Source organism: Aquarana catesbeiana, linkage group LG12, assembly GCF_042186555.1.
Source record: "Aquarana catesbeiana isolate 2022-GZ linkage group LG12, ASM4218655v1, whole genome shotgun sequence".
Lineage (NCBI taxonomy): Eukaryota > Metazoa > Chordata > Amphibia > Anura > Ranidae > Aquarana > Aquarana catesbeiana.
The window spans coordinates 69,359,307-69,372,699 of record NC_133335.1 but is presented as its reverse complement, the minus strand read 5'-3'; the positions used below and the strand labels follow the sequence as shown (position 1 = coordinate 69,372,699).

The window sequence follows — 13,393 nt, the reverse complement described above, 5'->3', positions numbered from 1 at the left end:
CTTATTCTAACGGTTGAGAGATGTTAGGGTTTGGTCTGTGTTCCCCGGGATGAAGTCCCTGGTATTAATGGTAGATTGGTAGGTTACGGATCTGTGTTAATACCAATATAAAGATTTATTACCTACCGTATCAAAACAGGTGCATACGTATCTTATCGGAACAAGATCAAAAACTAAACCATAGATGAAAATAAAAGCAGAATCACAAGTGTTATCGATATCTTGTAAGATGGAAGACATTTACTCCCACCCCCTCCCCTCTTCCCTTCTCCCCTGTAACCAAGGCTCTATTCCTCCACTCGGGGTTATGTCTCTTCTCATTACTGAGTTAATCCCATTCTCGGGGGTCTTCCCCCTTTCCACCGTAGGGGGAGTTCTATGGTTCCCTGTGTCTCTTATGGGTTTTCTCTTCACTTGATTATCGCCAGTTTCCCGGCTGGTGGTGTTATGGTTGCTTTCGCTGTGTGTGGCATGTACTGTCTCTTCACGTCTACAGCAAAGTCCTGAAGAAAGTGTCGTTAGTTGTCTTGGCTAGGAGTATAGTGTCACAGGTTCCAAGACTAGTATGCATCTCGGGGTCATATTGATGTCTCGGTTATACCCCTATATTTGTAAGCAGGGGAAGGAGTAAGGCTATAGGGTAGGAACCCCTTCAGTGTATTTTGTAGTTATCCCCGTCCTGAAATGGTGAGATTGATAAGGTGGGGATCTCAGTTGGAGGTTAAGCTCAGTCAGTAATCATGGGAGATCCGTGGGAGGCGGGAGGGAGCGTACACAGCGGGGGTGTTTGGGGGAGCAAGAATCCTGTTCTACTCACCCGGCTCTCCTCCGAATGCGGATCGGCGTCTTCTCCTTCCCCGCTGGCGGGGTGGTAGCGGTCTTCGGGCAGTTGAGAGGCCTGATCTGCCTGTCGGACGTGAAAGGAGTTGTAGCCAGTCCGCGATTGGTATTGGTTCTGTCTCTAGGAAGTTGAAAAGTGTCGGGAGGTCTGCCTTGGTTTGCAATGTGTATGTGGAAGATTCCTTGCGGAATGTCACTGAGAGTGGATAGCCCCAGCGATAGGTGAATCCTTTTTGCTTTGCAAGATCGAGTAGTGGTCTCAGCATGGCCCGTCGTTTCAGGGTAGCTCTCGAGAGATCCGGGAGGATTCTGACTTGCAATCCACTGTGATTGACGTCACCATGTTCCCAGGCGCAGCGGAGGATGGCTTCCTTCTGTATGAAGCGGTGGAGTCTGCATACAACATCACGTGGGTTATTCGGGTCCGTCGGCTGCGGTCCCAAGGTTCTGTGAACTCTGTCGAGTTCAATATCTGTGCCCATGTCATCTAGGACGGTGTGAAATATTGTTATAACCGTCTCTGCCAGGCGGTCTGAGCCGATGGATTCCGGAATTCCTCGGAGTCGCAGGTTGTTCCTGCGATTTCAGTCTTCAATATCCTCCATGTGCAGCTGCAGGGATATGGCTGTGTCTCTGTGTTCGTCCCTTGATTGTTCCAAGGCTGTCACTCTATTTTCGAGTGAGGATACCGCTGTCTCTCCGGATGCGACTCTGTCTGACAGGCTGGAGACTTCTCCCCTCACCTCCTGGATATCCCTGCGGTGGGTCTCCTCAAGGCGCAGGATCATCGCCTCGATATCTGATTTAGTCGGGAGGGCTTGCAATAGCATGCGGATGTCCTGGTCTAAAGGTACTGGTTCGGGAGGTTGTGGGGGTGCCGTTGGGGATATTTCCAGTGTATCGGATGCCAGGTCAGGCGGGTCGGCAATGCCCGCTATTAGATAACTTGAGTCCCCGGCTGAGGCCTTCTGTGTGATCTCACGTGGGGGTCCGCGCGGCGCCGCGACTCTGGCTCCTGGAGATTGTTTCTGCCTGAAATAATGGCTTATTTCTCCGGCGTTCTGGGTGGATGGTGTCCCTTTGGTCACTGCTCTTGTCTTGTACTTTCTGGCTGCTTTCATACCGATTAAGGTGGTGTAAATGCCGAGTTTGGGGGAGCGAGGACGGGAGCCCAAGAAGGAAGCTGCCTTACTCCGCCATGTCCAGGCCACGCCCCCCGTCAGTGTATTTTAGGTATGATATAAAAAAAAAAAAGGAAAATGCGCACTATTGTTTCTGGGCTGTACTATGGGTACGAACAACAACTAACATATGTTGTATCGCTGCAATTGTCAGGAGCGCGAGAATTTGTTTTGGGTTGTTCTTTGGTGGTAGATTATGGTAGTAGCAAGAAATATAAGGCTAAATTAGAAAAAAAATAAATCAGGAGATATCCATTACCATTTACCACCAAATGAAACACCAATTTGTCCTTAAAAAAACGTGGTATAATCCACCTAGATGCACAAAAGTAGTTGTGATGATATGTACGGTTTTACTAACACAAGTCAAAGTTGCAAAATTGTGCTTAGACATTAAGATTTGTTTTTCCCTTAGTAATATAGGTGTTAAATAAAAAAAAAAAAAAAAAAAAAACAACATGTTATACTGACTGGCACCCTGAACCTCATCTTCTGGGGCCCCCCGCTGGCACCCTCCTTTCCTCTTCTCTGTGCACCTGAAGAATTGCTCTCGAGCCAGGCTATGTGTAGCTATTGACACACACACAGCATGGCTCAACTCCGCCCCCTGCTTCCCCCTTACTGAATTTGATTGACGGCAGCAGAAGCCAATGGCTCCTGCTGCTGCCTCTGTGAGCAGAAAGCCGCTGCAGGAAGGCACAGTGCTGGGTTGAGTAAAGACTCAGGTAAAGTATAAAGGGTGGTCAGGGGGCGATACAAACATTTGGACGTTATTTACATTAATTCAGAAAATGCATTAAGGTAAAAAAAGATGTCCAGTCTTTAGAATAACTAGGATATGTGATCACAAGCAGGCTGGAGGCTTTACTGGAAAAAATAAATAAATAGAAACCCTAAACCTGCAAATAAACACTGCTAGCATCAGGCTGTATTGCCATATGTTTGACGCTGTAAATAACAGATTACAGTATTAAAAAAAATATACCTTTTTTATACAGTATACTGTATAAGCAGAGTTTTTATTACACTGTGCATCAATGTCCTTAAAAATATATAAACAATATTTAGGTATGGGATCTTCCTCCATTACAGTAATAGTGTTACAGCGGTGTGCTTTTAACCCCAACTAGCAGATGAAAAAAGGGTCAATACCGCCCGTTTTGCGCTGCCGTAGCGCTTTGGCAGCCTTGCCCATTCATTTCAATGGGCAGGGCGTTTTGGAAGCGGTGTATACATTGGTCCCGCACCGCCCCAAAGATGCTGCTTGCACAACTTTTTTTCCCATCCTGCAAGTGCACTGCCCCAGTGTGAAAGCATTCGGGCTTTCACACAGGGGTGGCTTGAGAAGCGCTTTACAGGTGCTATTTTTAGAGCTAAAATGCCTGAAAAGCGGCCCAGTGTGAAAGGGGTCTAAATGAACCCTGTACAGAATACAATGGTAGCAGCCATTTTTATTCAGGTGTTGCTCTGGTCTACCAGCCCGCCTCAGGTCTAAAACTGGCTATAGGCATGACATTATGCATTTACAACCTTTAGATTCACAAAAACTGCGTAGTGTAAGGGCATACCTGAACAATCTCCTCAATTTATATCCAGTCAGGCCGGCCCTTGCACTATTTAGCTTTTGAAAGATCTAAAGGAGATTATATAATCAGAGTGTGATGTATTTCATTGCTAAAGGTAAAAAAAAAAAAATACTGATCACTTTCCCAGAGTAGTGCAATGTTACTATGAAAGCATTATATAGCTCTGGACAAAGTGTGTTAATGAAAAAATAAATAAATAAATAAAAAATATAATAAAAATATAAAAAAAAAAAATCATTATTATTATTTTTTTTTTTTCGTATTGTCACCAGTCAGTGTTTCTGATCACTGCCACACCAGTTCTATGATGACGCTGTACTACACTGGTGACAGTATGTACAAAAAAAAAAAAAAAGTTTTTTTTTTTTCTAAAAAATTACAAAAAAAATCTTCAAAAAAATCTCCATGCCACTAAATACCTCAGACTGTCTACTTTCCAAAAAGGGGTCATTTGGGGGATATTTGTACTGTCCTGATATTTTTTGGGCCTCAAGAAATAAAAGTCAGTACATCAGGATTGATCAATTTTCAGATATATACCATAGTTAGTGGACTGTATAACTTTCCTACAGACTAATATACACTGATTTGGTTTATTTTCACCAAAGAAATGTAACAGAATACATTTGGCCTAAATTTATGAAGAAAGGCTATTTGTTTGCAAAATTTTATAGCAGAAAGAAAGAAAGTTTTTTTTTTTTTGTTTTGTTTTTTTCCCCCAAAATTTTCAGCCTTCTTTTTATTTATTTAGCAAAAGATTAAAAAATCAAGAGGCGATTAAATACAACCAAAAGAAAGCTCTAGTTGTGTGAACAAAATTATAAAAATTTAGTTGTCATTTAAAGCGTGAAAGCACTGAAAGCTGAAAATTGGCCTGGGCAGGAAGGGGGTGTGAAAGTACCCAGTAATTAAGTGGTTAAAGGAAAAATTTTTTGGATAGATTTTAGATAATACTTTGAAATTATAATCCATCAGGTTTTCAATGATTTGGATATTTTCCCTCACTTCTTGTCTCAAAGACCATAATGAACCATACAAATATAATAAATGATCACTTCGGCTTTCATGATAGTTTACCCTGTACAAACTTTTACATTTTACCAATGGACCTATAGATTCAGGAATCATTTTATCATTACCTATCGTAGCAAAGTGATACAAAAAGGGCTTTCTTTTGGTGGTATTGTCTTCTAAATCTCATTTTAATTTCTATGTATTTTAATGGCAAAAAAGAAAAATAGACCAGTGATCGTTTTAAAAAACTAGCATTACTCATAATAATTTTATTAGCATCTTTTTCTATTATATTCTGTTAAATGAAATTAATGTATTTTTAAAAACTGCTTTTTTAACCACTAAACCTACTTAAAGCAGAGTATCACCCTTTCTAACACCCACAGCCCAACTGGTAGCCGATACCCGTGCCTGTAATCTTTGGTTATTGCCTTTTTTTTTTTTTTTTTTTAGTTACTTTTTTTTAAAATTCCCTCCACTTCTAGCCTTAGTTGCTGCGGCGATGTATGTCATATCTTGACTCCTGGGACATCTGTGTCATCAATCTCAGGAGTCAACAGGCATCTTTTGCTTCTGCCATCGCGTTATTTCTGTAATTAACACAATGCGCCACACTGTGTCTTGACTGCGCAGGAGTGAGATCGGGAGGTGCATGCTGGGTAGCCAGCTGTACCAAATTCCAGAAACAAGTGCAAGCGGGCTTCAGATGCCCACAGTAGCAATGGCCGCTGTCTGCATACCAGGGACACTCAACTCATTAACTCAGATTTATAAGCCACATCAATGATCACACTAATAACAGTTTGCACTTTCGATTGTACTAGCAAAGAAAAGCAAGGGCGTGCTTTTCTTTAAAAAATTGACAAGGAGACTGGAACTCCGCTTTAAAAAAAATTAGGAAGCAAAAAAAAAAAAAAAAAACATTTTGTCTGCATGTTAAAAAAATAAAAATAAAAAATAAAAAAAAAGGTCAAGCAGAAAAAGTGCTAATTAGTGCTAGTGAGGTTATCAAGGGTTTAATTGAGAGTTATATAGAAAAGACCTTCATTTAAAAGACAAAAAAAAAATAGACTTTCAGGTTTGCTGACGCAAATGACAAAACTTTTTTTGAAACCATTAGTGATTACAGTGATATTACTAAACAGTGATCAGTGGAGAAGTCAGTGACTGGGATCTCAGCTGTCAACTAACAGTGGGACCTGGCAGGTACACCGACAGGCGTGCAACCCAGTGGAACTGGAAAACTGGAACACTAAGTCGCCCCCCCATAGATTAAAGGGTAAGTTCACTTTTGGAACATGTTACATGATCCACCTGTTTTTAGGGTGGAACATGTTCCAGCATTACTAGCTCTAACAACCCCCCCCCCTCCCCCCACCTCCCGTGAAAGTGGTCTGGAGACCTTCTGGTAGTAAAGTCATTATGTATATTTTAACCTATACTTAAGCCTATAATAAGGCATACCTAAATATCTCCTAAACGTGCACCGTTCAGATGTTTACTTTAGCAGCAGCTTGTGACGTCACCGGCGCATGCGCTCTGAAGGAGCAGCATCCCCTTGCCGTTCTTTCAGAGCTCAGTGCCGTGGGAGTGAGGCACGGCCATTTACGGCACGGCCATTCACGCGGCCGAAGCCCACGAACCCAGAAGAAAAAACAGCTGAAGATGGAAGTGCCGTGACCGGCTGGCTTTGTTTCCAGGTAAGTCTGTCAAAATCTGCTTTTTTTTTGCTTCCTTTTTTGTTGCGGCTTACTACCACTTTAACTGAAGAAAAGCAGATCTTATGTAATGAAGCCCTGGGCACAAGTGTTTAAACCATGAAATTTCACATTCTTGCTTAAGCATATTTGTCATCAGTTCTTTCTAACTGTACAGATGATCACACGTGAATATAATTCAAGCTTTCTTCCCTTTCTTCGCAAGGTCGTAAAGAGGAAAATGAGTAAGCAGCAGTCAAAAGTACTAAACTCTATACAAAATACTGTGCCTGGATAAAGAGCAGCATCACGATTTGATGTCTCATGCTTGGCGGCCCTTCCTGGTTAGGATGCCAAAGAAAGTAAGTATAGCATTTTGCCAAGGGGAATTCTCCGCATGCTGGAGCAGGGTGTGCCAAACTCTATCAACAGGATATTGTGCAAAATTTCACAAAATCACAGGTAAAAGGATTAAAATAAAACATACCACTCCCTATGCCAGCAGAACAGATTGTGAACGGTTTACATGATTCCTTCTTAACAATGAAGACATTCTTACTGAAACTAGATCTACAGCCAAAAACGTTTGTGGCTAGAATGAGGAAGCCATGCCAGGATTTTATTGCTGCCTGTATCCCGCTAGGCAGATTCACCTTCTAGTTCCCAATGACTGCTGTCACTGGGGCAGAAAGTGATATCCAATTCAAAATTTGACAGCTGTCCCCAGAACAGGGGGTGAGGGTAAACCTTCTAATGGGGACACCGGTTCCAGTGACTCCCGTCTAAGGCTTCATGTACACATAGCCTACTATGTCCACCGGCTGCAGGAAAGCGCAAATTTCGGCAAAACCATGCCGCAATTTGACAGCGTTTTGCGGCGATTGTTCCGTGTTCAGGAGAGGGAGGTTGAGGAAGTTTGAACCTCCCCTAACTGCAGCAGCTTCTAAATGATCCTAAAAGCCTATGTTTACTTTGATAGATGGACTTGAGTTTAGGAGCTGATAACTGTTTAGTTTTTTTTTCTAAAACATTAAAAAGCGGAGTTGTTTTGTACATTTATTAAAAGTCAGCAACTACAAAAAGTGTAGCTGCTGACTTTTAATAAACGGACACTCACCTGTCCCACGGTCAAGCGATGCGGCCGCCCGAAGCCTAGCTCCTGTTCCCCTCCTCTCCGCGGCGCCGTCATTACTAATGTGGGCACCCAGCTGTGAAAGCTTTGCTGCTTCACAGCCGGGGATGCACTGCGCATGCTGTGCTTTCGTAGCGACCAGGCATTCATCTGGGACCTGTGACGTTTCCCAGAAGATTGCAGAGAGGGAGGGGCCGCTTAGGTGGAGAGAAGGATTCGCCTAGGCGGCCAATCGACAGAAGGAGGAAATGGGACAGGAAGTACCTGTCAAAACTAGGTACCCCCACCAAAAAAAAAAAAATGACATGCCAAATGTAGCATGTAAGGGGGCGAGGAGTGCTTAAAGCAGAAAATCCACTTTTTTTGGGTGGAACTCTGCTTTAATGTGACACAATCTCTGTGCACCATTGCATAGAAATGCATAACGAAATGGAGCTGCGGTGCAGGATGGAAAAAAGCAGATGTTGCAGATCTCTGGACTGCATTGCAGCTCACTCGAAGGTTGCGTTTAAGGCCTCATTCACACAGGCGTACTATTCTATGGCTGGTCTGCAAAAATCAACATCACAGCAGTTGAAATGTAACTTATGTCAAGCTCACCCACAAACCTAGGCACAGCCAAGACAAGCAAATTTCAGCTGGCTTTTTCCTAGCACAGGCCACAAAATCAGAGTATTATACAGATACACAATCTGATTTTTTTCAGGTTTCAGTATACAGCGCCTTGAAAAAGTATTCATACCCCTTGAAATTTTGCACATTTTGTTATGTTACAACCAAAAACATAAATGTATTTTATTGGGATTTTATGTGATAGACCAACACAAAGTGGCACATAATTGTGAAGTGGAAGGAAAATGATAAATGGTTTTCAAACTTTTTTACAAATAAATATCTCCAAAAGTGTGGCGTGCATTTGTATTCAGCCCCCTTTACTCTGATACCCCTAACCAAAATCTAGTGGAACCAAATGCCTTCAGAAATCACCTAATTAGTAAATAGAGTCCACCTGTGTTTAATTCAATATCAGTATAATTACAGATGTTCTGTGAAGCCCTCAGAGGTTTGCTAGAGAACCTTAGTGAACAAACAGCTTATGAAGGCCGAGGGACACACCAGACAGGTCATGGATAAAGTTGTGGAGAAGTTTAAAGCAGGGTTAGGTTATAAAAAAATATCCCAAGCTTTGAACATCTCACGGAGCACTGTTCAATCCATCATCTGAAAATGGAAAGAGTATGGCACAACTGCAAACCTACCAAGAAATGGCCGTACACCTAAACTGACAGGCCGGGCAAGGAGAGCATTAATTAATGGTAACCATGATATCTCTTGAGGCACTGTAAATTAAACCCCAAGCATTTACATGGTACTTACCAGGGTTGGCTGGTACCACTGGTTCCTCATCAGTGGAGCTCAGTAGTCGCATCAGTTTGGACTGCTGGGTGTCATCCAGAGGAAACAGACTACTGTAGTCCTACAAACAAATAAATGCAAATAAGAGAAGCACAGCTCCTTGGGGGCAGGCACTTTAGCCGTACAGCTCAGGGGTACATAGATTTGATTACCATGAAGAATACTATATTTTCTCCCATTTTTTGGGGTGTATTCTCTAATCTCCTCCCACAATTCCAAACACCTCTGTAGGCTTACTTGCTTTCACTGCAAACAGGCCTGTGTTGTGTGTTGGTGGAGGAGCCTGGAGTTCCACAAGTGTTAAAAACGTATGTAAACCTTAAATCTATTGTTCATGTGGTTTGGTATCATATTCCTGCAATGCAGTTTTCAGAGGCAAATCTAGTTTTGTGAACCTCTAGCCTAGTTTCTTACCTGGAGATTCTGCCAGTAACAGCAGTTCCTATTGCAGGTAGACAACATTAAGTTACTGCCTTACAATTAGTGGCAATTTTGTCAGCCTGCCTTGTGTGCTTTTGGTTGGCAAACGGAGCTGCTCATCCGATAAACCTCATAGGTAGTTTAAAAATCAATTGAAGTGGCTCACATGGAAGGCTGACAACACTGCTGCTATTTTCAAGACAGGGGCTTAAAGAAGCTGTAAAGGCAAAATGTTTTTTATCTTAATGCATTCTAGGCATTAAGATAAAAAGCCTTCTATGTGTAGCAGCCTCCCCAGCACCCCCTAATTACTTACGAGAGCCCCTTCTCTCTCCAGCGATGTCAACGAATGTCTAAGCCGTCCGGGACACCCCTTATGATTTGCTGAGATACAGCAGCAGTGCCATTGGCTCCTGCCGCTGTCAAAGTAAGTCAGTCAGTCAGCTAATCAGAGGAGAGAGGGGGCGGGCCGGGTCGGGGCTCCGTGTCTGAATGGGCACTGAACAGGAGGGAGGGGCCAGGAGCACCGAAGAGGGACCCGAGAAGAGGAGGATCTGGGTTGCTCTGTGCAAAACCAACTGCACAGAGGAGGTAAGTGTAACATGTTTGTTATTTTTTTTTAAACGAGCCTTTACAATCACTTTTAAGCCAGCCATAGCTGGATCTAAATTTGGCCAGTCCAGCAGGAACTGGCCAAATATTGATCCATCTATAGGCAGGCTGGTTGTACTGAAGTTTATCCGTCGATAGACTTCAGTACAACCAGACTATCAGGTTTTTTTTCACCCAATCACTCTTGGCAGCTATAATCATTGTATTCTGCTGGTGGGGAAAGTTCACTGCGCTCCCCACTGGCAAAACACATAAGCGCCGCAGGAGGGATTCCCCCATTAACACTGACTGTGTTGATGGGCCAATCAAGCACATTTCTTTCCTTCAAGGAAAATTACATAATGCATGGCCTGCCTCAGCTTGCAGCAGGAAGTCTTGTTACTAGTAGATTCTTTAGGTAAGAAATGTTACAAATTTACAAAAAAAAAAAAAAAAATCTGCCTAAGAAAACTGTACACAGCAAGGCATGATGCTAAAAAAAACAAACAGATTTTAGTCTGTTTTTTTTTTTTTTTTTTTGTTAAACTGTTTTTCAAGTAAGTTGTACAGTTTATAGGTCACATTAACCACTTCACGCAAATCGACCGTACCCGTACGTCTGTACTTTGATGTTAAATACAGGGGTTTTGGCATCAACTAGCTGCCATAACCCCGATATTTTCAGAAACGGCGTGCGGTTCTCTCTAGGATAAAAGTGGTCTCTGCGGCGGATTCACCGCAAAATCACTTTTATTGGGGGTGGCTCAATAACATTAGATGGTGGAAGCGACGTCAAACGTCCCTGCCGCCCAATGGTCTTAAAGGTCTTTTGCAAAAAAAATGACATTTCATTTTTAAAATTTTTTTTTTTTTATTGCATTTAGGTCTAAATGTTAGATCTGAGGTCTTTTTGACCCCAGATCTCACATTTAAGAGGTCCTGTCATGCTTTTTTACTATTACAAGGGATGTTTATGCTTGTAATAGGAATAAAAGTGAACCAAACATTTTTTTTTAAAGGACAGTGTAAAAATAAAGAATAAAAAGTAAAATAAATACATTTTTTTTTTTTAAATTTAATGCGCCCCGTCCCACCGAGCGTGCACGCACAAGCATACGCAAGTCGCACCCGCATATGAAAACGGTGTTCAAACCCCACTTGAGGTATCGCCGCGATCGCACGAGAGAGCACTAATTCTAGCCCAAGACCTCCTCTGTAACTCAAAACTAGTAACCTGTATAAATTTTTAAACGTCGCCAATGGAGATTTTTAAGGACCAAAGTTTGTCGCCATTCCACGAGCGGGCACAATTCTGAAGCGTGACATGTGTATCAATTTACTCGGCGTAACATTATCTTTCACACTATAGAAAACAATTGAGCTAACTTTACTGTTGTCTTATTTTTTAATTAAAAAAGTGTATTTTTTCCAAAAAAACTCAGCTTGTAAGACCGCTGGGCAAATACGCTGTGACAAAGTATTGGAATGACCACCATTTTATTCTCTAGGGTGTCTGAAAAAAAAAAAATATAACGTTTGGGGGTTCCAAGTAATTTTCTAGCAAAGAAAAAATTATTTTAACTTGTAAACATGTCTCAAAAAGAGGCTCGGGGCTGAAGTGGTTGAAGGTGGAAAAAGTTCTGAAATTATTTATCTTTCTCTTTTTTTACATCACAGAAACCTGACATTTTAACAGGGGTGTGTAGACTTTTTATACACACAATAAAATATGGCAAATTGATCAAAACTGGAGCAGCTGTACGAAGTTACCAAGCTTCCATCTTCAGTTTGGCTGCCCGTTTTGAGAAAATTCTCTTAGTGTATATATCTTAAATACTTGTGCTTTTGACTTTCATAAAATGTGCTTTAGTGAGTGTATTTTATCCAAATGCTGGTGATGGATATATTTATCGTTCACTTCAAGAGTATCTAAGCTTTGGGGATTTTTCAGATGTTTATGTACAGTATATTAGAAGCTATAAAACTGTTGATTGTAACCCAAATGCTACATTCAAAGCACCTCCAAACTGCATGGCCGCTGAACATCTGGAACATCAAAATGTACAGGGATGTATGGAAGTACATAGTGTGGGTAAGAATAGCTTGCCAAGCACTCTGCTTAAGCTGAAACTTCAGTCCGCCTCTCTGGCGCCACCATTCTATGCATAGATGAGCCGAAACGTTGGCAACAAGGTGAAGGTAAAAAAATCTTCTTTATTATGTATACCAAGGAGTAAAATTTTACATAGCATGACCTTATTCCTAGCCTGAGGTCAACAAAGGAATAAGGTCTTTTTCTGGACTGAAACGCGTTAGCATGGGTTGTGCTATGGAACATTTTACTCCTTGGTATTAACCACTTGGCAGACCTCCCGCCGTCGCTTGACGGCGGCAGAATGGCACCCGTGTGCAAATCGGCATAGCTGTATGGCGGGCGCTTTAAGGAGTATAGGGGGCACGCGCGCCCCTGCCGCATGACTTAGGAGCCAATGCACGTGGCCGGCAGCTGCAATGGCCGCCGGCTACACGTGATTGCTACCGAGAAGGACAGAACAGAGATCTGTCGATGTAAACAGACAGATCTCCGTTCTGTCTGGGGTGAGGAGACTGATCTGTTGTTCCTACTGCTTAGGAACAACGATTGGTCTCCTCCCCCAGGCATTCCCACCCCCCAGTTAGAAACACTCCTTAGGACACATATTTAGCCCCTTGATCGCCCCCTAGTGTTAATCCCTTCCCTGCCAGTGACATTTATACAGTAATCAGGGGCTATTTTTAGCTCTGATTGCTGTATAAATGTCAATGGTCCCAAAATAGTGTCAAAAGTATCCGATCTGACCGCCGTAATGTCGCAGTCTAGATAAAAATCGCAAATCGCCACCATTACTAGTAAAAAAAATACAAATGCCATAAATCTATCCCCTATTTTATAGACGCTATAACTTTTGCGCAAACCAACCAATATACGCTTATTGGGATTTTTTTTTTTAACCAAAAATATGTAGAAGAATACATATCGGCCTAAACTGAGGAAGAAATTTGTTTTTTTTATATATTTTTTGGGGATATTTATTATAGCAAAAAGTAAAAAATATTGCTTTTTTTTTTTAAATTGTTGCTCTTTTTTATTAAATGCGCAAAAAATAAAAACCGCAGAGGCGATCAAATACCACCAAAAGAAAGCTCTATTTGTGGGGAAAAAAAAGGAAGTCAACTTTGTTTGGGTACAGCATCGCATGACCGTGCAATTGTCAGTTAAAGCGACGCAGCGCCGTATCGCAAAAAATTGCCTGGTCAGGAAGTGGGTAAATCCTTCTGGGGCTGAAGTGGTTAATAAAGATTTTTTTTACCTTCACCTTGTTGCCGATGCTTTGTGAAATAGGGGTCTACTTGAAAGCAGATGGAGACTGCTAGTCTTACACATTGATGCACAAAGTCTTAGCCTGATGGTGGTATATTTCGGTTGCAGCATCTTATCTTCATGGAATGGTGACTTTGGGCCCTGGCAAAAGGCCT

General features: G+C 42.0%; 1 protein-coding gene and 1 long non-coding RNA gene across 2 annotated transcripts in view; one reads left to right on the top strand and one right to left on the bottom strand.

The window, feature by feature from the left end:
- The window catches only part of LOC141114371 (uncharacterized), an 85,138-nt gene extending 78,464 nt beyond the window's left edge, over positions 1-6,674 (top strand). The window contains exon 3 of the long non-coding RNA XR_012236899.1: positions 6,545-6,674. This is a non-coding gene — a long non-coding RNA (uncharacterized lncRNA). The remainder of the gene's footprint in view (positions 1-6,544) is intronic.
- The window catches only part of MED24 (mediator complex subunit 24), a 129,483-nt gene that overhangs the window by 21,374 nt on the left and 94,716 nt on the right, over positions 1-13,393 (bottom strand). The window contains exon 22 of the mRNA XM_073608012.1: positions 8,828-8,927. Within this exon, the coding sequence (XP_073464113.1) occupies positions 8,828-8,927 (100 nt within the window). The remainder of the gene's footprint in view (positions 1-8,827; positions 8,928-13,393) is intronic.